General features: G+C 35.3%; 2 protein-coding genes across 11 annotated transcripts in view; both read right to left on the minus strand.

The window, feature by feature from the left end:
• LOC18110028 (ABC transporter B family member 11) overlaps positions 1–22469 on the minus strand; it is a 28837-nt gene extending 6368 nt beyond the window's left edge. The window contains exons 1-13 of one of the 10 annotated variants that reach the window (XM_024585588.2): positions 22347–22466; positions 21621–22019; positions 21414–21468; positions 21135–21310; positions 20817–21038; positions 20500–20738; positions 19891–20416; positions 19491–19764; positions 18167–19047; positions 17708–17974; positions 17350–17613; positions 16951–17244; positions 16225–16719 (exon numbers count right to left, since the gene is read on the minus strand). In XM_024585588.2, the coding sequence (XP_024441356.2) occupies positions 16363–16719; positions 16951–17244; positions 17350–17613; positions 17708–17974; positions 18167–19047; positions 19491–19764; positions 19891–20416; positions 20500–20738; positions 20817–21038; positions 21135–21310; positions 21414–21468; positions 21621–21950 (3885 nt within the window). In that variant the 5' untranslated portion in view covers positions 21951–22019; positions 22347–22466 and the 3' untranslated portion in view covers positions 16225–16362. Of the gene's footprint in view, positions 1–13697; positions 13801–13889; positions 14112–14214; positions 14430–14480; positions 14536–14690; positions 15575–15594; positions 16720–16950; positions 17245–17349; positions 17614–17707; positions 17975–18166; positions 19048–19490; positions 19765–19890; positions 20417–20499; positions 20739–20816; positions 21039–21134; positions 21311–21413; positions 21469–21620; positions 22020–22346 lie in introns of those variants that run through there. The other 9 variants (XM_052446946.1, XM_052446944.1, XM_052446942.1 and 6 more) reach the window with 9 other exon arrangements.
• LOC7495181 (ABC transporter B family member 11) lies at positions 359–6146 on the minus strand. The gene is made up of 12 exons (XM_024585587.2): positions 5756–6146; positions 5549–5603; positions 5270–5445; positions 4951–5172; positions 4634–4872; positions 4025–4550; positions 3625–3898; positions 2302–3182; positions 1833–2099; positions 1484–1747; positions 1085–1378; positions 359–853 (listed from the first exon to the last, which is right to left on the minus strand). The coding sequence occupies exons 1-12, from the start codon at positions 6083–6085 to the stop codon at positions 497–499; spliced, it is 3885 nt and encodes a 1294-aa protein (XP_024441355.2). The 5' UTR covers positions 6086–6146; the 3' UTR covers positions 359–496.
• Positions 22470–24973: the final 2504 nt, after the last annotated feature.

The raw sequence follows: 24973 nt of genomic DNA on the forward strand, positions 1-24973 counted from the left end.
ATTTAGTAATTAATTTCTTTGCTTTTGTGCAGAGGGAATGAGTATTATTAATTTAATTAGGCCTGCGATGTGATGATTGGAGGGCCAACCTTGAATCTAGCATGACTACTGTGTCAAGGTATCATCAAACGGTGACGAGACTAAACCTTAGGACATGGGTCACAACCTGTCATCCATTACTTTGATCTCAACAACAGATTCATATGCAGCTTCGCATGAGTCTGAGGATTTCATGAAAACTTTAGTCATTGCCTCTAATGTTGCCTTCTCCTTAATTTCTAATTCCCAAAATAAGCTAATTAGCTGTGTTAATTGATAATCAATTACTACAACAGTGGAACCTTTTCTGTTGTTCACGTTTGTATACCAGAAATTGCAGTGTTATTCCGTAAAAGAAACAAGAAAACTTGATGTTTACAAAATTTCGTCAGTGTTTGAAACAAGAAGATGACAGCCCTTCATAAATAATGGGTGCTAGAAAAATTGCAGGTGTGAATCAAGAAGTTGAGGCACTCATGTGAAGAGCTACTAAGGAGGCATAAAAGCCATCTTTGATATGGATCAAAGTCTCATGCTTTCCTTTCTCTACAATAACTCCATTTTTCACCACGGCAATAACGTCTGCACTCTTGATTGTAGATAACCGATGGGCGACAACCACTGTAGTCCTACTCACCATTACTCTGTCCAGTGCATCTTGAACCACTCTTTCAGATTCAGCATCTAGCGCACTGGTAGCCTCATCCAATAGAAGTATTTTGGGACTTTTGACCATAGCGCGAGCAATAGCCACCCTTTGTTTCTGCCCCCCTGACAACTGGGTTCCTCGCTCCCCAACAACAGTATCGTACCCCTGCATTTTGCATGGTCGTAAGTCAACAAAATTACACAAGCATCTTAGCAAAACATTCAATCTGATAACAACAACCTAAAGATAGTGCATGAATTATCTTTGATTCTTATCACTCAAAAGGCCTATTGGAAGTTATATCACAGCTGCTTGCTTGAGCAAGTTAAGTTACTACTTGTACTTGCAAAAGATGATATCAATGGAAACAATTACTGATAAAATGTTAATTCTAACCTGTTGTAAACCACTAATGAACTTGTGTGCATTGGCCAGCTCCGATGCAGCTAGAATTTCTGCTTCCGTTGCATTCCCTTCCTTTCCATATGCAATGTTGGCACGGATTGTTTCATTAAAGAGAACAGGTTCTTGGCTCACAAGCCCCATCTGCTGCCTCAACCACTTAAGTTGGAGACTCTGAATGTCAATTGCATCAAGAGTTATATGACCTGAATCGGGATCATAAAATCTTTGCAATAATGAGATCACCGTTGATTTCCCACTTCCACTTTCTCCAACCAGGGCAACAGTCTAAAAGAAGGCATTTTAAATGATATGAGTTTCCTACTTTCAGAATTCCATTATTCTTAAAACAATATGCTTGAAAGGATTTGATTTAAAGCATTAATAATTGACCTTGCCAGAATGAATAGCCAAGCTCAGGTCTCGGAAAATTTCAATGTCCGGCCTGCTTGGATACTTGAAGCTTATATGACGAAGTTCAATTTCTCCTTTCACATTGTCTAATGTCGTTCCCGACTCATCACTTGGATCAATCTTCGACTTTCGGTCTATAATAGCAAATATGGAAGCAGCTGCTCCCTTGGCTTTTGAGGAATCAGGAGAAAAGGAGCTTGATTGAGAAATTCCAACTGCTGCCATGGTTAAAGCAAAGAAAACCTACGAGTAGAAACATAATTTAGTATTATTAAAATGTCTATAAAGATCTCATCGAAAAATTTATACACAAGGAAGATATACCCACTCGAAAAACTTCCGCGAAAGTTGTTTTCCCATGCTGGACAAGTTGAGCTCCCACATAGAAAGTGGTTGCGTAGACAGAAAACAGTAAAAAGAAAGAAACTCCAAATCCTGTTCCACTGATCATCCCTTGCCTTATTCCTGTCCTCATAGGGCCTTCACATTTCCTTCTGTATAATTGCATCACCTTCTCTTCAGCACAGAAAGAGGCAACAGTTCTTATGCTGCTAACAGCGTCATTTGCAACTTGACTTGCTTCCTCATACATTTTCTACAACCATTTAGAGCAGCGAATGTGATTATTTATTTTTTTGGGCACATTTGATGATTAATTTAAAATAGAAAAGGCAGAAAATGGTGATTTCCGAGAAAGGCCCCGTGGAACATGACTTAAACTTCTTTTACATGTCAAAACTCGTTTTCTTTTGCTCGCTGCTGTAATAAAATACTAGGTCATGAATCAAAGAGTATACCTTTGCATCTGCACTGAATCCTTTCATGAACTTTACTTGAACAAATCCATTGAGTCCTATTAGAGGAAGGAGTACAAGGATTACCAATGCCAATTGCCACGATGCAGAAAAGGCAATGACCAAACCCGCAACAGCTGTTGCGATGTTCTGAACCAACTGGGAAAGAGAATCTCCGACCAAAGCACGCACTATTGCTGCATCTGCTGACAGCCTAGCACCAATTTCTCCGCTTGAGTGCTCAGGCTCGTCGAACCAACTGACCTCCATGTGAACCACCTTCTCAAAACACATAGATCGGATCCTTTGGATTAATTTGCAACCGGCCACCGAAAATAAGTATGTTTGTGATGGATACACCACAAATGATGCCAGGCCAAGCGTCATAAACATTAGTGCCCAGAACTTGGAATCCTTTCTCAATTCATCAGGTGGTTCAAAAAATATTTTAATTACGCTGGAAAGTAGTATACCGTAAATCGGAAGTATGACCCCATTGAGAATTGCAGCTATAGATCCAGCAATCAGCACCGGAACCTCTGGCTTGTTAAGATACGCAAGGCGGCTGATCGGGACATCTGGAGTTTGTTGTTTCTGTGGAGAAACTTCTAATTCCGATGTGGGGTTATCAGGGACATTGAATCCAGTAGGCAAACCAAATGACACTGACAACGAGTGGCGACTGCTATGTCCTACACCAGATGATCCCCGACTTATGGACCGTTTCAGTGAGATTCTTTGACTTGACTGTCTTAAGGACTCTGCAGAAAGAGCTGACTTCTTGGGGTCTTCTGTTTCTTGTTTGGACTCTTTGTTAACTTCTTGTAAGCGTATAAGCTGAGAATAAGCTCCTTCAGGATCCTTGAGGAGTTCTGAATGTGAACCTGATCAATCAATGAAATGAATATTTCACGTAATGTATGAAATCCAGAAAGTTCCTTCATCCCCTCTTATCCAGAAGACTTAAACAAGTTCAGTAATTAATCAGAAAATTACCCTAACTAAGATTGTAGATTGCAGAAATGATTTGGCTGCAGAAAATGAGTGCGTTAATCATGATGGTGCAGCATAGAATATATATCTGCTATATGCCTATGTGAAACTAAGTAAATGAGTAGGAGGTTTCATAAAATATTAAATAAAATGTATGATGTGTATAAAAATCCTTCACATGACTGAAAACATCAAATATTTTGGATCCTGGATCTATAGAGAATATTTGGCAGTGCAGAGATCAGAAAGTTTACAGCAAAGGAATTTCTCAGCAGGATCGCGAGATATTTTTATGTTTCTTTATATGACAATCATGCATGCTTAATTATATACCTTTCTCAACCATCTTCCCACGGTAAATAACTGCAATCATATCAGCATTGATCACAGTGCTCAAACGGTGGGCAACAATTACAGTAGTTCGATTGACCATAATCCGGTCTAATGCTTCCTGTACTATCCTTTCCGATTCTGCATCAAGTGCGCTTGTAGCTTCATCCAAAAGTAAAACCCGTGGATCTTTTAGAATGGCTCTTGCTATGGCAATTCTCTGTTTCTGTCCCCCAGACAGCTGAGTTCCATGTTCACCAACCATGGTGTCTATTCCCTGGATACAAAAGTTGAAACCAAATTAGATAAAAAACTGAGGCGCCGGCGATCTGAACCTCCTCCTCTCCAAAAAATAAAAAAATGACAACACTAGAAATTTGTGAAGCGGGAACCAGTTTAAAACCTGAGGTAGTTTATCGATGAATTTAGCAGCATTGGCAAGTTCAGCTGCAGCTCTTATCTCTTCAGTAGTTGCACCATCTTTTCCATAAGCAATGTTATCCTTGATGCTGGATGCAAACAACACAGGTTCTTGGCTGACAAGACCAATTTTCTCCCGAATCCACTTGAGCTGAAACTCTTTGAGGTTAGTGCCATCTATGAGAACTTCACCAGCTTGTGGATCATAAAATCTCTCTATCAGACTGATCACCGTTGACTTTCCGCTTCCACTTTGTCCAACCAATGCGGTAGTTGTTCCGCTAGGGATGAAAAGAGAGAATCCAGAAAATATCTGCTCATCTGGTCTGGCTGGATAAGTGAAATACACATCCCTCAACTCTACATCTCCACTGATGTCATCCAATATCTTTCCCCTTGTATCGGAAGAATCTATCTCTGGCTTTCTATTTATGGTCTCAAACATCTTGTAAGCTGCAGCTTGACCAGCTGCAAACGCACTCATGCAGGGAGATGCTTGCCCTAGGGACCTGAACCATTCATATGATTAAACCATAAAATTAAACAAACAAAGAATTTTTTAAAGTGGATATCGCTTCATAATGGAACTCACATAGAGCCGGTTAAAACAGCAATAATCACATTAACCACATCACCCCCAGTGTATCCTTTTTCCAAAATCATCTTTCCACCAAACCATATTGCCAAAGCATAGGTGCAGAACACAAGTAGCATGACGATGCCAAGGCCTAATCCAGCAGTAAAGCCTTCCTGAACACCAGAGTTATACGCAGTAGCAAGAAACTTCTTGTAATTACTTATGGCTTGCTTCTCCCCGGTAAATGATGCAACCTGGACACAAGTTAAACAATTAACATTCTATATTGAATTTTTATCCAGGCACATCTTGTTCTTTATATGTACACGTACTGTTCTAATTGAACCAATTGTCTGTTCTACTACAGTCGCTGCTTTAGCGTAAGCAGTTTGGCCACGAGATGCCATCCTAGCTATTATGATGGCCAGTCCTGCACCAGAAATCACAAGCAGGGGAATGGAGGATAACATGACAAGAGCAAGTAGCCACCCTTTAACAAATGCAACGATGAAGCCTCCAATGAATGTTGATACCAGCTGTATAAATTTCCCAACCTGCACGAACATTACGGGTTATTTAGCCAGAAAAAAATATTGGCAATATGGATAAAATTCACTCTGTTTTTTCCATCTGATAAGAACAGTGTTGTACCTTTTCACCCATAGCATCTTGTATAAGAACAGTGTCACCAGACATTCTACCAACAACCTCTCCAGTGTTTGTTTCCTTATCAAAAAAGGCAACGTCTTGCTTCAGTATGGTTTTCAAATATGTACCCCTTATCCGAGCAGCTTGTCTCTCTCCTGTGACCATCCAGCAAGCCACCTCTGACAAACAACAAGAACAGGTTTATAAATCCACAATGCCTGATGCATTAAACATGTCATTTGTAACTGTAAGGTAGCATTGTTGAGTTAATAATGTACTTACGAAGAAATGCTGCTACAGCAGAACCAATTCCCAAGTAGACAAAATTGAGAGACACCTAAGAAGAGTTCGTAGCATATCTATATCAGAAACTGAGTTCCAAAAATTCAATTGTACATCTTCCAGAGCAGAAAGAAAGGTGCATAATGTTACTTATCCTTGAAAGCATTTTTTTCGATTGAAACAGGCATATATGTTGATTATGTTTACCTTAGTAACTAAATCCACAACATCTTTGTTATTCTGGTTCTGTCCAAAAGAATTAACCAGATCACCAAACAGTATTGACATAATCGGAAAGGATGCTCCATTTCCAACAGCACCAATCGTCCCAAGGATCATCAACAAAATATCTGTAGAGTCCGCAAATGAAAAGAGCTTGAGAAAGGGAACGGTTTTAGTTTCCTCATCTCCTTTACTCTTCACTGGCTCTTGTTGGTCCCCCCTTCCACCAGAACTCTTCTCCTCCACCTCCAGGCTTTTTGATGTGCTCGCCTCATCCATACTCTTATCACCATTTCTGCCGTTCTCGATAGCCATCGCTCGAACCTCAAGATATTAATCGAATCCTCAATTTGCTCTCAGAATATGCAAAGACTTGTATTGCAGCTGCACTAGAGCACAAAAAATCAGCAACTTTTAATGGAGGTCATTTAATATTGCAACCAAAGATTAAAAAAATAAAAATAAATAAAGGATCAGAAAATGGGAGACATTCGTTTTTAGTTATTGAGCTGTTCAAGAAAAAAAAATGGCACCTAGATTGAGCACCTATTAGTTTGATCTTGAAGTGATAAATCGAAGTAGTCTTCAAGTAAGATGAAGGAGAGACGGGATATATATATATATATATATATTAAACAGAAAACAAGATTCCAGTCCATTTTTAATTAAGGAAAAAACACGCACACAGAGCGAGGGAGAGATATGAAGTTTAATACTGTGGGATTGTAGATATGAAGTTGTAGTGTGATATTTTGAAATAAGAAACGAGTCCAAAAATCACCAAATGCTATACGTCATCGGCGAGCAACGAATTTATAATACTGTGGGATTGTAGTGTGATATTGTAAAGTATTTTTTATTTGGAAATATATTAAAATAATATTTTTTTTATTATTTTTAATTTATTTTTAATATCAAAATGATTCAAAACTACAAAATACAAATTAATTTTTTAAAAAATTTAAATTTTAATGAAAAACTTGAAAATTTTTAAAAACTTGCCACATTTCTATAGTATTTTCACTGTTCAGAAACACCATTTATTTTATTTTTTGTTAATTTGGAAAAAATAAAATAAACTTGATAGAAATTATAATATCTAAAAATCATAGAAGAAAAACCCATTAATTAGCTAATTTACCTTTTCTCTGTTGCGGGTCATATTTTTTTTTCAACAAAAAAAAATAATTATTCAAGCTTTTTCAATGCTTTTTTTTTATATAGAAAAATATTAAGTGTAAATAAAAAAGCTAATGAAAACATTTAATTAAATAAATTGAGAACCATCTTTACAAATAAATGAACAAAAAATCATTAATGATAACTAAAAATAAAATTAAAAAAATTAAAAGACATATATATATAGATCAAAATATTTGATTTTATATCATGAGATATTTACATAATTATGTTTATTGAATTTGTTTATTAAAATTGAAATTGATTGCATTAAATAAAAGGAAAAAATATTATGTAAAACTGCATATATTAAGAAATATTATCTAAAAAATCTATTAAAAAAATGTTAAATAAGAAAAATAAAAAATCATAAAGAAGGGAAATTAATTGAAATATAAATAAAATTATTATTTTTTAAAAAATACATATCAAAAGAAGGTATAAATTAAAATAAAAACTAAAATTAGAATAAGAAAAAAAAATAATAAAAAAAGACAACGATAGTATAGTTGCCACAAATGCATTTAAATAAAAATAAGAAATATAAAGGAAGCGATTTATAGATCCCTGATTGGTTTTAATAATTTTTTTTTAAAATTAGATGAAAAAAATAAGCAACAATATTAATTTTCAATCTGTTGTCGTTTGAAATTAAGTGAAATATTTTGCTTCCATTAATTAACGTGATCCCTAATCTACACAACTGTAATTAAAATGATTAAACAAATAATATTTAACGTGGTTCATATATCTCAAATGGTTTAATTAGTTGTTTTGATGATAATATATCAGCCTAGCTAGGTCATCTACGTACACAAGTATATATTGGCCTCCCCCTGTTCAAATGGGAAACACAGAGCTAGCAGCCCCCAGTTTCTTTTAGAGCATCTCCAACGTAAGATGCATGTGGCATTGGAAGCCTCATTTAAAATAGAGTTGTGTCATTTTCAAAAGTACACGTATTGTTGTTATAAAAGACAATGTTATTGACAATTCTACATGATTTTAATAATTTAAAAAATTTATAGTATTTTTAAAACTCTTTCTTTTAATATTTTTTTATTTTTGATTGTGTTGTCAATAGAATAAAATATTGAGTAAACTTGAGAAATAATGTTGCAATCACAAATTATTAGCACAAAAAAATAAACAATAAATTGTTTTAAGATAACTGTACTGATGATAGTTTTGAAACCCGACCCGGTGGTTGACCCGGTCTAATGATCGGGTCACGGGTCAGATGGGTTGACCCGGGTCAACCCAAAAAAAAGAAGGCAAAGAATAAAGAAAAGACTAAAGAGAAAAGGCATCTTTCCATCTATGAGACTGATTAACGCCATCGAGCTACGAAAATTTTCAAAGCCTCCCCTATGAGACTAGATGGCATCTTTCCACCGGACTTGACTGCTATCATGGTTCTCCAATACAGGTCTATGCCTAATTCTGCCATATCTTCAGCCCACCACCCTTTGCTTGGCGGTTTATGTCTCTGGCTCTCCGCATAAGCAAACCTTTCCCGATCCATGTCAACCCAACAATGGAACGAATTTTAAGCAAACCACTGTTTGCAGCACCAAGGCATAAGTTACCTGTTCTCACTCCAATAGCCTGTACCAGATCTCCCAGTAGGAACATGGTCAGAAGAACTTAAATTTTTACCAAAGATTATATCCATTGCTTCTTCGAAGGTATAACCACCTGAATACTCTGTTCCACTAGTTTTTAGATCCAATTTGTTAACTAGAGAACCTAACGCCTGAGCGGCCGTAACATAGCCCTTAAGGAACACAATCATGAGAAAATGCAGTGTTGTTCTTATATTCGGAATGCGTGTTTGAAGATGAAGTGCTATAATTACTGATGTAAATAAAGAATGAATCCACTCATCTCTACTGGAAAATTTGTCCGTTTCTTGTGTCTTCTAACTCTTCTAGTTGAGCTTCTAGTTGAGCTTGAAGAGAGGACAAGGAATCCTTCGTTGATAAGAAAGTGCTGGATGAGAGTACAGTATAAGCTTTATCAATTATAATGTTCTGGCTTTCCACTGAACAAGAAGCAACAGCGAGCTTCATCACCTTCATTGTAGCATCAAGAAGCTCATGAATAAAAAAATAATATGTCAAAACGACATAGTTTCACATTTGTGTATATATAAAAAAAAAAGACCGGGTCTCAGCCGGGTTTACCCGGGTCGCCCGGGTTCCGGGTCGACCGGGTTTCGCCGGGTCAACTCCCCGGCAGGTTTTTACTTGGACCCGGACCGGTTCCAGGCCCGGGTCGGCCGGGTCCCGGGTCGACCCGCCGGGCCGGTCCGGGTTTCAAAACTATGGTACTGATCCTTTCCTTATCTATTTCTTTAAGTTTATTTTGGTCAACAAATTAATAACTGTAAGATAATATTTTTTATGTGTTGATTGATATGTAAACGTATATATATAGAGTTTGTGAGAAGCTCACGTAGTTCACTGAACTAGTAGCAATATATATATATATATATATTGCAAAAACCCTGCAGCCAAAGGATTTGTTACATCAATTTAGAGTTCAACTCTAATGCAACCTTATCAACCTACAACCTTACAACCTTATCAACATAGTAAGCCTTATCTCTTTAGAGTTCAAAATCAATTGTATATACATGGATACTTGCTTATACGTCCCCTCAAGATAGACGGTGATTAATAAGTCCAATCTTGTCTTTGAGAAGTCAGAATTGTGAGCGAGATAAGAATTTTGTCAACGCATCATATAATTAATCTTTTGAAGACACGTGAGATACTCGTAGAGTACTCGATTGAACCCTTTTGTCGAATGAAGTGAAAATCAATAGCAACGTGTTTCATTCTTGAGTGAAACACATAATTTGAACTAAGCTGGGTGGTACCAATATTATCACAATAGATTACTGGAGTATGATTCACTGGGAAATATAGTTCGGACATGAGAGAGCAGATCCAGCTGATTTCTGCTACTGTGTCAGCTACTGATCGGTATTCAGCTTCAGTAGACGAGCGGACGGTGGTGTGTTGCTTCTTGGACGACTAGGAGATGGGATTCCGACAAAGATAGATTATATAAACACTGGTGGAGGATAAATCTTCCTTGTTTCCAGTGGCGGAGCCACAATGGATCAAAAGGGGCAATTGCCCCCTTAATTTTTTTTAATATATTTTTTATATTAAAATATTAATATATTAGTTTAGTGAATTATTATTACACGGAAGGAAAGTTTTGACTCATATGTTTATATATATACAGCTTATTGCCCTAATTTCCCCTCTTTTCCCTTTTCTTTCTTTATCTTCCCCTGTCTAACATTGTTCAGCTGTCGTTCCCTGCCTCTTGCTTTACTCATCAATTAATCTTTTTTGCCTTTTGCTTTATGCTTCAGGTAAATTTTCTTTATTTTTTCTATTTGTTTCATTGTTTTATTTTAGTTTTATTCTTTTATAATTAGTTATTAAAAATATTAGGGTTTATGATAATTTAGGGGTTTTGATATGAATATGTTCAAATATATTCAAAATAAATGTTTAAATCTGCTAATTTAATCAATTAAGTATTTCTTTTCTTATTATAAAAAAATAAATTAATATCCATGCAAAACCACTATTCTTGGCATCTCTTGCATTGACAGAATAGTTTATTAAAAGATAGTTTGGTTGTATGTATTGAGAAAGATATTTTCGATAAGATTGATAATGAAATTATTATGAAGCGGTTTCAAAATATGAAAACTTGAAGAGAACAATTATAATGTAAGTTTTTTCATTTTAAAAGTATTTTTAAATTAATTTTAGTTGATATGAATTAATATATATGTTTTGAATTGATTTCTAATACATGTCTATATAATGTAGTATTTGTTAATAATTTGCCCCCTCATTTAAAAAACTCTGGCTCCGCCACTGCTTGTTTCCGTCCCAGTTTGCATCAAAAAAGGCATGGACTGAAGAAGGGGAATGATGATGTAGAAGCAGATAGTCTTGGATAGTTCCCTATAAATAGCAAAGGCAACGTTTCACTATTTGCCAATGAATATCTGTTGGTTTATGCATGAATTGTGAAAGTTTGTTTACAGTAAAACAGATGTTTGGCTGAGTGAGAGATAGGTACTGAAGGCTTCCAAGTATGGCACGGTAAGTGGTAGGATCTGTCATAGAAACACCAATGTCCAAGGTCAAAGTACGTACAGCCAGGAGTTGGTGTGGATTTTGCATGAGCCATATTGGTGCGTTGGAGAATATCCAGAATATATCTTTAACGTGGTTCATAAATCTCAAATGGTTTAGTTGTTTTGATAATAATCAGCCAAGGCCATCTACACAAATATTGGCCTCCCTGTTCAAATGGGAAACACAGAGCAGCCCCCAGTTTCATTTAGAGCATCTCCAACGTAAGATGTGGCATTGGAAGCCTCTTAAAATAGAGTTGTGTCATTTTCAAAAGTACACGTATTGTTGTTATAAAAGACAATGTTAGAGACAATTCTTACATTATTTTAATAATTCAAAAAATTTATAGTATTTTTAAAACTCCTTTTTCTTATATTTTTTTTTTTATCTTTGGTTGTGCTGTCAATAAAATAAAATATTGAGTAAACTTGAGAAATAAGGTTGCCATCACATTAATTACTAGCACAAAAAAATAAACAATAGCTGTATATTCTGTTAAATTCCATGGCTATTTATGTTAAATTCCTCGCTGTCTATTCTTTGCATACTCGTTGCATTGATTCTTTGGGTAAAGAAATTTTGAGTTGCATAATATTTTCTTTGTAGTAGTTGTATTGATATTATGGGAAAAAAATCAAAAATAAAATAGAAGATTGGGAGAAAAAAATAGCTGTAAGGGAAAATTGCAGTTCTGGATATATACTTGTTATATATATATATATATATATATATATATATATATATATATATATATATATATATATATATATATATATATATATATATATATGTTTGTTCAAGTTTACGTTTGCACAAACCTGAGAGAGAAAATTAAGAGTCTAAATTATGTGCACATATTTGTTATTTATATGTATATATTTTTCTGGGTATAATTTATTTGTTTAAAAGGTTATGAATAATTTAATATAAATGTTATATATTTTTAGTATATTTAACTGCTTTAAATTAATATTTATAGACACTACAGCAATCAGTTAAAACACCTATTTTTTTTATTCCATAGTACAGTACAATACAACAAAATAATACCATATGATAAGAACTTATTAATTTGATATTAATTTAATTGAGAGGATACGTAGCTCTGTTGCAGAATCACAAGGTTCTTGTGCAAGCAAAGGTGCCTCCCCTGCAAACTTTTGATGTTTAGCACCAAGTTTACAATTAGATGAGGATGGCCGTTCGCTGGTGAGAGGAAACTTTCCACCATTCAATGACAATGAAATATTAAAATAAATAATATTATTTGTCAACCTATTTATATATACTAAAAAGAATGGTTGGCGCCTCTATGCCTTTTGGTTTTGTCAAAAATTATTTTTGGTCATTTTAGTTTTGAAATTACATGGTTAGGTCCAAAGCTACTCTTTTTTTTCTTTTTTTTTTTGAGTCTTAAAGCTTGAGAGAAAAGAGAGAGTTGGTAGATCACAAAGAATAAGAGAAAAAATTAAAAACACTCACTTTTTAGTGGTGAAATTCATTTTAATTGATGTCAAAAAGTTTTATTTGCTTAGAAGAGTTCCATTTAGATCTTATTTTTCATTTTTCTTTCCACAAAAAAATAAAAAATAAATCGAGCTTAAAAAATTTATTTTGATCCAAGTTAATATTTAGTTTTTTAATCAATTAAATGGTGATTTAATACCAAAAAATAGGTTTTTTGATGTCCATGTAATATTTTCTAGGTGTTTTGGGCTGAAAAATAAATAAAAGTGAGTTTTTTACTCCTAAGAGGTGGTTGCTTGATTTTTTTCAGTCACCTCTGTTGACTAGAATTTGTGATAATAGGTAATGAATCACCTATTTTTTTTATAAAAAAAATCTAGGTAGGGATTACTTTATATATGGTTCAATCGATATTAGCATCCCTTCTTTATCTAAAATTCTAGAATTTGAATTTTTTTTTTGTAAAAAAGAAAAGCGTAAGTAAAAAAAAAAAAAGAGAATATATTTTTTTTTTCAAACTTAACATGATTGTGTTAAAAGCATGATAAAGTATATAGTCGATTAACTGTAGCATTATATAATGATTTAAATGTTTTGCATTTTCAACTTGTTTTATTTATTTGAACAATTAGAAATATTATCCAATAAAATTATACTTTAATTTATCAAAATTGATCTGAATGTCCCTTCCATAAGGTTTTCCTTCATTATATAGAGAACTTAAATGCTATACAAGGTAAGTATTAATAACAGATTTCCAGTACCTAAATGCAATACAAAATAAGTAAATATTCTTAAAATAGTACAAATCAAATCCTTAAATTATCTCTGAAACATCCCCCCTCAAATTAATACTAGTAGATCAAGAAGCATTAATTTGTCAACCAAGAACTGATGTCGATGCCGAGAAAGAGTTTTAGTGAAGATGTCTGAAGTTTGATGTTCGGGGGAAATGTGAGAAAAAATAATCACATGTTGGTCAAAGGATTCACGTATGGAATGACAATTAACTTCGATATGTTTTGTACGCTGATAGAATACATGATTAACGGCTATCTGAATATCACATACAGTTCTGAAGATTACTAACATAACAATGCCAATACCCAATCCAGCTGCTAAGCCTTCTTGAACCCCGGATTTGTAAGCAGTAATGAGAAACTTCTGGTAATTGCTTATGGCTTGCTCTTCACAAGTAAATGACGCGACCTGGATTAAAGTTAAACAATCAGCACTCTTTACTGGTTTTTCTTTACCTTTTTGCTAAGAAAAGTCCAGTTCTACGTGTGTAAACATACAGTTCTGATCGAGCCAAGTGTCTGTTCAACGACAATTGCTGCTTTTGCATAAGCAGTTTGTCCAAGAGATGCTTTCCTAGATATCATTATTGACATGGCCGCACCAGCTATCACAATCAGGGGAATGGAAGATAACATGACTAGAGTAAGAAGCCATCCTTGGACAAATGCTATTGCAAAGCCTCCAAAGAATGTTGATAGCAGCTGTATAAATTTCCCAACCTGAATGAAATAATAAGGCTTATCTAACCACAAAAACATGGCAATATGTATAAAATCCACTGTAGTTTTTCCTTCTGGTTAGAGTACAGGAACAGTTTAGTACCTTTTCACCCATGGCATCTTGTATAAGAACAGTGTCACCAGACATTCTACCAACAACCTCTCCGGTGTTTGTTTCCTTGTCAAAAAAAGCAACATCTTGTCTTAGTATAGTTTTCAAATATGTACCCCTTATCCCAGCAGCCTGCCTCTCTCCCGTGACCATCCAGCAAGCCACCTCTGACAAACAACAGAAAAGCTTTAATAAATCCCAAATTCCTGAAAAATAAGACACTTTCCGTACGTTAGCATTATTGGGTATGTACTCACGCAGAAATGATCCTACACCAGACCCCACTGCCAAGTAGACAAATTTGAGAGATACCTGAAATGTTCGCAGTTAACAAATTAGCAACATCTTTATGCGAAGAAAAATAGTTACAGAACCAAAAATCTAATGCTCCTGATCAGAAACATACAGAACTAACTTGTGCTTAAGGCATCTCAGCTGATAGAAACATTAATGCTAACTGTACTTACCTTGGACACTAAATGCACCACATTTTCATTATGCTGATTTTGTCCGAAAGAATTAATCACGTCTCCCAATAGAATTGACATAAGGGGCAAAGATATTCCATTTCCAACAGCACCAATCGAGCCAATGATCATCAAAACAGTATCTGTGGAATCTGCAAAAGAAAAGAGCTTGGGGAATGGCACAGTTTTAGTTTTCTCATCTTCTTTGCTCCTCTCTTGCTTTTCTAGTTCCTTATTCGGGCCTGAACTTTTCTGATACAAAGAATTTATGGAGGAAGAATAACAGAGAAGATTCAGGGGATTAGGATATAATTCGTACCCTCTATTAAAATTAACGTTGGCATTTATAGCCTTACATTGCATAACTGAAATAACAAATAGAATTAACAAAACAATAAGAAAGAATTAAAGCATTGCTAACTGCCCACTTCCTGCAGCACCCACTTCCTGCAGCACGTCCCACGTTCTCATTCATCTTCACGTTCACGTTCATGCAGCATGCAGCATGATCCCCTGTCCATAATGTGTAGTGGATGTTGTAGTGGATAGTGGATGTTGTAGTGGATGTATCATTTTCTCCTTCCCTTCCTGTCTTTTCGATGTGGTGGCCTCGTCCATACTTTCACCATTTCTGCCGTTCTCTAGGGCCATAACACCAACCTAAAGGTATTACTGGTTCTCAATTTACTCTCGAAATATATATAACGAAGTTTGCAGCTGCAGAGCACAAGCAGATCTGCAACTTTAAATCGCAGGCCTTACTAAATTTTTACTGAAACAAATATAATACACCTCTAGAAGAAATAAATTCCAGCAGTCCAAAAAGCATGCACAGTACTAATTAACATTAAAAAAAAAGTGCGAAAAAAACAAATGAAAGAGAAAAATCAAGATGGCCAAAAACCTTGTTAAAAGAAGAATCAGCAAAAAGTTACCGAACAACTGGGTCGAAAGTCATTATTTCAGATTTAGTTTTTGTGGTAGCTCTCCCTGTTTCAGCTTTTAATAATCCCACCACTCCTATGCAGTGAGTCTTCCTTTTGCTTCTAGTGCAAGTTTTGTTAAAATTAATATGGCAGTCACTTTCTACAGAAAATCAAGTCATCTTAGATTCAACTTCGATTACTTGCAAGTTAATGGGCAACTGATCTACCTGAGTGTATCTACGATTGTTTTATATAGTAATTAATTTCTTTGCTTTTGTGCAGAGGGAATGAGTATTATTAATTTAATTAGGCCTGCGATGTGATTATTGGAGGGCCAACCTTGAATCTAGCATGACTACTGTGTCAAGGTATCATCAAACGGTGACGAGACTAAACCTTAGGACATGGGTCACAACCTGTCATCCATTACTTTGATCTCAACAACAGATTCATATCCAGCTTCGCATGAATCTGAGGATTTCATGAAAACTTTAGTCATTGCCTCTAATGTAGCCTTCTCCTTAATTTCTAATTCCCAAAATAAGCTAATTAGCTGTGTTAATTGATAATCAATTACTACAACAGTGGAACCTTTTCTGTTGTTCACGTTTGTATACCAGAAATTGCAGTGTTATTCCGTAAAAGAAACAAGAAAACTTGATGTTTACAAAATTTCGTCAGTGTTTGAAACAAGAAGATGACAGCCCTTCATAAATCATGGGTGCTAGAAAAATTGCAGGGGTGAATCAAGAAGTTGAGGCACTCATGTGAAGAGCTACTAAGGAGGCATAAAAGCCATCTTTGATATGGATCAAAGTCTCATGCTTTCCTTTCTCTACAATAACTCCATTTTTCACCACGGCAATAACGTCTGCATTCTTGATTGTAGATAACCGATGGGCGACAACTACTGTAGTCCTACTCACCATTACTCTGTCCAGTGCATCTTGAACCACTCTTTCAGATTCAGCATCTAGCGCACTGGTAGCCTCATCCAATAGAAGTATTTTGGGACTTTTGACCATAGCGCGAGCAATAGCCACCCTTTGTTTCTGCCCCCCTGACAACTGGGTTCCTCGCTCCCCAACAACAGTATCGTAACCCTGCATTTTGCATGGTCGTAAGTCAACAAAATTACACAAGCATCTTAGCAAAATATTCAATCTGATACCAACAACCTAAAGATAGTGCATGCATTATCTTTGATTCTTATCAGTCAAAAGGCCTATTGGAAGTTCTACCACAGCTGCTTGCTTGAGCAATTTAAGTTACTACTTGTACTTGCAGAAGATGATATAAATGGAAACAATTACTGATATAATGTTAATTCTAACCTGTTGTAAACCACTAATGAACTTGTGTGCATTGGCCAGCTCCGATGCAGCTAGAATTTCTGCTTCCGTTGCATTCCCTTCCTTTCCATATGCAATGTTGGCACGGATTGTTTCATTAAAGAGAACAGGTTCTTGGCTCACAAGCCCCATCTGCTGCCTCAACCACTTAAGTTGGAGACTCTGAATGTCAATTCCATCAAGAGTTATATGACCTGAATCGGGATCATAAAATCTTTGCAATAATGAGATCACCGTTGATTTCCCACTTCCACTTTCTCCAACCACGGCAACAGTCTAAAAGAAGGCATTTTAAATTATATGAGTTTCCTACTTTCAGAATTCCATTATTCTTAAAACAATATGCTTGAAAGGATTTGATTTAGAGCATGAATAATTGACCTTGCCAGAATGAATAGCCAAGCTCAGGTCTCGGAAAATTTCAATGTCCGGCCTGCTTGGATACTTGAAGCTTATATGACGAAGTTCAATTTCTCCTTTCACATTGTCTAATGTCGTTCCCGACTCATCACTTGGATCAATCTTCGACTTTCGGTCTATAATAGCAAATATGGAAGCAGCTGCTCCCTTGGCTTTTGAGGAATCAGGAGCAAAGGAGCTTGATTGAGAAATTCCAATTGCTGCCATGGTTAAAGCAAAGAAAACCTACGAGTAGACACATAATTTAGTATTATTAAGAAAACTCTAATGTCTATAAAGATCTCATCGAAAAATTTATACACAAGGAAGATATACCCACTCGAAAAACATCCGCGAAATTTGTTTTCCCATGCCGGACAAGTTGAGCTCCCACATAGAAAGTGGTTGCGTAGACAGAAAACAGTAAAAAGAAAGAAACTCCAAATCCTGTTCCACTGATCATCCCTTGCCTTATTCCAGTCCTCATAGGGCCTTCACATTTCCTTCTGTATAATTGCATCACCTTCTCTTCAGCACAGAAAGAGGCAACAGTTCTTATGCTGCCAACAGCGTCATTTGCAACTTGACTTGCTTCCTCGTACATTTTCTACAACCATTTAGAGCAGCGAATGTGATTATTTATTTTTTTGGGCACATTTGATGATTAATTTAAAATAGAAAAGGCAGCAAATGGTGATTTCTGAGAAAGGCTCCGTGGAACATGAGTTAAACTTTTTTTACATGTCAAAACTCGCTCGCTGCTGTAATAAAATACTAGGTCATGAATCAAAGAGTGTACCTTTGCATCTGCGCTGAATCCTTTCATGAACTTTATTTGTACAAATCCATTGAGTCCTATTAGAGGAAGGAGTACAAGGATTACCAATGCCAATTGCCAGGATGCAGTAAAGGCAATGACCAAACCCGCAACAGCTGATGCGATGTTCTGAACCAACTGGGAAAGAGAATCTCCGACCAGAGCACGCACTGTTGCTGCATCTGCTGACAGCCTAGCACCAATTGCTCCGCTTGAGTGCTCAGGCTCGTCGAACCAACCGACCTCCATGTGAACCACCTTCTCAAAACACATAGATCGGATCCTTTGGATTAATTTGCAACCGGCAACCGAAAATAAGTATGTTTGTGTTGGATACACCACAAATGATGCCAGGCCAAGCGTCATAAACATTAGTGCCCAGAACTTGGAATCCTTTCTCAATTCATCAGGTGGTTCAAAAAATGTTTTAATTACGCTGGAAAGTAGTAGACCGTAAATCGGAAATATGACCCCATTGAGAATTGCAGCTATAGATCCAGCAATCAGCACTGGAACCTCTGGCTTGTTGAGATACGCAAGCCGGCTGATCGGGACATCTGGAGTTTGTTGTTTCTGTGGAGAAACTTCTAATTCCGATGTGGGATTATCAGGGACATTGAATCCAGTGGGCAAACCAAATGACACTGACAACGAGTTGCGACTGCTATGTCCTACACCAGATGATCCCCGGCTTATGGACCGTTTCAATGAGATTCTTTGACTTGACTGTCTTAAGGACTCTGCAGAAAGAGCTGACTTCTTGGGGTCTTCTGTTTCTTGTTTGGACTCTTTGTTAACTTCTTGTAAGCGTATAAGCTGAGAATAAGCTCCTTCAGGATCCTTGAGGAGTTCCGAATGTGAACCTGATCAATCAATGAAATGGATATTTCACATAATGTATGAAAATCCAGAAAGTTCCGCTAACCCCTCTTATCCAGAAGACTTAAACAAGTTCTGGAATTAATCAGAAAATTACCCTAACTAAGATTGTAGATTGCAGAAATGATTTGGCTGCAGAAAATGAGTGCCTGAATCATGATGGTGCAGCATAGAAAATATATCTGCTATATGCCTATGTGAAACTAGGAAAATAAGTAGGAGGTTTCATAAAATATTAAATAAAATGTATGATGTGTATAAAAATCCTTAACATGAATGAAAATATCAAATATTTTGGATCCTGGATCTATAGAGAATATGTGGCAGTGCAGAGAGCAGAAAGTTTACAGCAAAGGAATTTCTCAGCAGGATCGCGAGATATTTTTATGTTTCTTTATATGACAATCATGCATGCTTAATTATATACCTTTCTCAACCATCTTCCCACGGTAAATAACTGCAATCATATCAGCATTTCTCACAGTGCTCAAACGGTGGGCAACAATTACAGTTGTTCGATTGACCATAATCCGGTCTAATGCCTCCTGTACTATCCTTTCTGATTCTGCATCAAGTGCGCTTGTAGCTTCATCCAAAAGTAAAATCCGTGGATCTTTCAGAATGGCTCTTGCTATGGCAATTCTCTGTTTCTGTCCCCCAGACAGCTGAGTTCCATGTTCACCAACCATGGTGTCTATTCCCTGGATACAAAAGTTGAAACCAAATTAGATAAAAAACTGAGGCGCCGGCGATCTGAACCTCCTCCTCTCCAAAAAATAAAAAAATGACACCACTAGAAATTTGTGAAGAGGGAACCAGTTTAAAACCTGAGGTAGTTTATCGATGAATTTAGCAGCATTGGCAAGTTCAGTTGCAGCTCTTATCTCTTCAGTAGTTGCACCATCTTTTCCATATGCAATGTTATCCTTAATGCTGGATGCAAACAACACAGGTTCTTGGCTGACAAGACCAATTTTCTCCCGAATCCACTTGAGCTGAAACTCTTTGAGGTTAGTGCCATCTATGAGAACTTCACCAGCTTGTGGATCATAAAATCTCTCTATCAGACTGATCACCGTTGACTTTCCGCTTCCACTTTGTCCAACCAATGCGGTAGTTGTTCCGCTAGGGATAAAAAGAGAGAATCCAGCAAATATCTGCTCATCTGGTCTGGCTGGATAAGTGAAATACACATCCCTCAACTCTACATCTCCACTGATGTCATCCAATATCTTTCCACTTGTATCGGAAGAATCTATCTCTGGCTTTCTATTTATAGTCTCAAACATCTTGTAAGCTGCAGCTTGACCAGCTGCAAACGCACTCATGCAGGGAGATGCTTGCCCTAGGGACCTGAACCATTCATATGATTAAACCATAAAATTAAACAAACAAAGAATTTTTTAAAGTGGATATCGCTTCATAATGGAACTCACATAGAGCCGGTTAAAACAGCAACAATCACATTAATCACATCACCCCCATTGTATCCTTTTTCCAAAATCATCTTTCCACCAAACCATATTGCCAAAGCATAGCTGCAGAAAATAAGTAGCATAACGATGCCAAGACCTAATCCAGCAGTAAAGCCTTCTTGAACACCAGAGCTATACGCAGTAGCAAGAAACTTCTTGTAATTACTTATGGCTTGCTTCTCCCCGGTAAATGATGCAACCTGGATACAAGTTAAACAATTAACATTCTATAATGAATTTTTATCCAGGCATATCTTGTTCTATATATGTACACGTACTGTTCTAATTGAACCAATAGCCTGTTCTACTACAGTAGCTGCTTTAGCGTAAGCAGTTTGGCCACGAGAAGCCATCCTAGCTATTATGATGGCCAGTCCTGCACCAGCAATCACAAGCAGGGGAATGGAGGATAACATGACAAGAGTAAGCAGCCACCCTTTAACAAATGCAATGATGAAGCCTCCAATGAATGTTGATACCAGCTGTATAAATTTCCCAACCTGCACGAACATTACGGGTTATTTAGCCAGAAAAAAATATTGGCAATATGGATAAAATTCACTGTGTTTTTCCATCTGATAAGAACAGTGTTGTACCTTTTCACCCATAGCATCTTGTATAAGAACAGTGTCACCAGACATTCTACCAACAACCTCTCCAGTGTTTGTTTCCTTGTCAAAAAAGGCAACGTCTTGCTTCAGTATGGTTTTCAAATATGTACCCCTTATCCGAGCAGCTTGTCTCTCTCCTGTGACCATCCAGCAAGCCACCTCTGACAAACAACAAGAACAGGTTTATAAATCCACAATGCTTGATGCATTAAACAAGTCCTTTGTAACTGTAAGGTAGCATTGTTGAGTGAATAAAGTACTTACGAAGAAATGCTGCTACAGCAGAACCAATTCCCAAGTAGACAAAATTGAGAGCCACCTAAGAAGAGTTCGTAGCATATCTATATCAGAAACTGAGTTCCAAAAATTCAATTGTACGTCTTCCAGAGCAGAAAGAAAGTTGCATAATGTTCCTTATCCTTGAAAGCATTTTTTTCGATTGAAACAGGAATATATGTTGATTATGTTTACCTTAGTAACTGAATCCACAACATCCTTGTTATTCTGGTTTTGTCCAAAAGAATTAACCAGATCACCAAACAGTATTGACATAATCGGAAAGGATGCTCCATTTCCAACAGCACCAATCGTCCCAAGGATCATCAACAAAATATCTGTAGAGTCCGCAAATGAAAAGAGCTTGAGAAAGGGAACGGTTTTAGTTTCCTCATCTCCTTTACTCTTCACTGGCTCTTGTTGGTCCCCCCTTCCACCAGAACTCTTCTCCTCCACCTCCAGGCTTTTTGATGTGCTCGCCTCATCCATACTCTTATCACCATTTCTGCCGTTCTCGACAGCCATCGCTCGAACCTCAAGATATTAATCCAATCCTCAATTTGCTCTCAGAATATGCAAAGACTTGTATTGCAGCTGCACTAGAGCACCAAAAATCAGCAACTTTTAATGGAGGTCATTTAATATTGCAACCAAAGATTAAAAAAAAAAATTAATAAAGGATCAGAAAATGGGAGACATTCGTTTTTAGTTATTGAGCTGTTCAAGAAAAAAAAATGGCACCTAGATTGACCACACCTGTTAGTTTGATCTTGAAGTGATAAATCGAAGTACTCTTCAAGTACGATGAAGGAGAGACGGGATATATATATATATTAAACAGAAAACAAGATTCCAGTCCATTTTTAATTAAGGAAAAAACACGCACACAGAGCGAGGGAGGGAGGGAGGTAATTTACTTACAGAAGAAGAAACGGAATATGGGGGTAGTTGAACTTGAAATAAGAAACGAGTCCAAAGACAGAGATATGAAGTAGTATGATGTAATGTTAGTTCTGTGGCTGCTCTATGAGCTGTTGGATTTGGGTTACCATTTATTAATTCAAGGGCTTATATAATAGGGAGCAGTACTGCTTCCTTGAGCTTCAAGCGCACGCATCCTTTGAATTATATTAATTCCTGTTACCTCGTCAACTAGTCCACGGCTTTAATGTTGTTTATTCATCGACACCAAATGCTATACGGCATCGGCAAGCAACGAATCTATAATACCAAGTGTTTGCAGCGTGTTTCATGTTATTTTTTTAAAAAAATTAAAGTGTTTTACTTAAAAATATATTAAAATAATATTTATTTTAATTTTTAAAATTTAATTTTTACATCAACACATACCACTAAATAAAATTTAATTTTAGAAAAAAAATTAAATTTAAAAAAAACATCTTCAATGCTGAACGACACAAAGATTTTTGATATTGCGGTTATAAACCGGGATATTAATTAATTGCAGTGGTAAATTGTGACTTTTAAAAGTTTGTCATTTTATTAAAAACAAATTCTGATATTATTTTGTTATTTTATTTTCGATACGAATTACCCGATTCTTTTTATTTTATTTTTTTTTAATATTTTACATGAAAAGGTGGGCTGTTTTGTTAAATTATTAAACTTATTTAAATGGGAGTTTCAAAGATTAAATGTAAAAAATTAAAAAATAAAATAAACCTTCTTAGCTTCTTGTATTAGACCAATGTTTTTGGTGGGCATCAATTCAATTTAACTAATGTTTGGTATTGTATTCCAAGCGAGAATTAGAAAAATTTTGAATTTTCTACTTGAAATTATTTTTTTTATATTTTAAAATGCTGATATTAAAAATAATTTTTAAAAAATAAAAAAAATATTATTTTGATATATTTTTAAATAAAAAACATATTAAAAAACAAATGTTATCAGACTCCCTAAAACCCAATTAACTGCAAGCAAGTTGTATCTATGACATTGACAAAAAAAAAATAATTCAGTTCAACTATTTATTTAAAAGATGTTTGAGAGTGTAGTTGCAGTTGTTTTTTAAAATAATTTTTATTTGAAAATGTATCAAAATAATATTTTTTTTAATTATTTTTAATATCAGAGTATAAAAAATAATCTAAAAACACTAAAAAAATATTAATTTAAAATAAAAAAATTAATTTTTAAAAAAAAACACTTTTAAATTATTTTTTTTCAAACAGACGTATTTCAATTTTGAATTTTCTCACATGTGGGATTTTCTTATAGCAGAATCTTTAATTCAACACGTGCCAAAGAAAGAGGCGAGCTTTTCACCTATTTTCAAAGAGTTCGGATTTTTTCTGCCGTGGTCATGAAGAAAAGGTTTTCTTTTGGCAACTAGTACATACAATGAATGCAAATATTCAACTACTCTTGGTCAACGTTTATTTTTGTTGATATTTTAAGATTATTTTAAAATAAGAAAAAAAAACAACGATAGTCTAAGTTACACAAATACATTTCAAAAAAATTAGAAATCTAAAGGAAGCTATTTATAGAGCCCTGACTGGTTTTAATAAAAAAAAATTTAAGTTTGATGAAAAAAATATCGTTTAAAACATTGTTTGTTTTTACTTTTTAAAAGCGTTTTTGAAAAAAATTAATTTTTTTTTCTTTACTTCAAATTAATATTTTTTAGGTTTTTTCAGATCATTTTGATATACTGATATCAAAAATAATTTTTAATAAATAAAAAAATATTATTTTAATATATTTTTAAATAAAAATCAATCATATTTGAAATTTTCAAACAGTCTCTAAAAATAAAATATTTTGCTTCCATTAACGTGATCCCTACACTCTTACGTATTAACCTGCACTGAGCTACAAGACGCAACTGTACTTATTAAAATGATTAAACAAATATTTTAATCTGGTTCATATATCTCAAATAGTTTAGTTGTTTTGATAACAATCAGCCTAGCTAGGTCATCTACGTACACAAATATATATTGCACCGAGGGTCTTGGCCTGGCGGTAGGAGGGGCTTGTCTCCTCCTGCTGTTCCTGGGTTCGAGTTCTCATGTGCACGCCTGTCACCCTCGCGGTGCCTTATATGTTCACTGGGTTTGCAGGGTATTCAGTGGCCGTGGGATTAGTCGTGGTGCGCGCAAGCTGGCCCGGACACCCACGTAAATCAAAATATATATATATATATATATATATATATATATATATATATATATATATATATATATATTGGCCTCCCTGTTCAAATGGGGAACACAGAGCTAGCAGCCCCCAGTTTCTTTCTTTTAGAGCATCTCCAACGTAAGATGCATGTGGATTGGAAGCCTTATTTAAAATAGTGTTGTGTCATTTTCAAAAGTACACGTATTGTTGTTATAAAAAGACAATGTTAGAGACAAATTCTGACATGAATTTAATAATTTAAAAAATTTATAGTATTTTAAAACTCTTTCTTTTAATATTTTTTATTTTTGGTTGTGCTATCAATAGAATAAAATATTGAATAAACTTGAGAAATAATGTTGCCATCACATTAATTAATCACATATTAATTACTAGAACAA

This window comes from Populus trichocarpa, chromosome 14 (assembly GCF_000002775.5).
Source record: "Populus trichocarpa isolate Nisqually-1 chromosome 14, P.trichocarpa_v4.1, whole genome shotgun sequence".
Taxonomy (NCBI): domain Eukaryota; kingdom Viridiplantae; phylum Streptophyta; class Magnoliopsida; order Malpighiales; family Salicaceae; genus Populus; species Populus trichocarpa.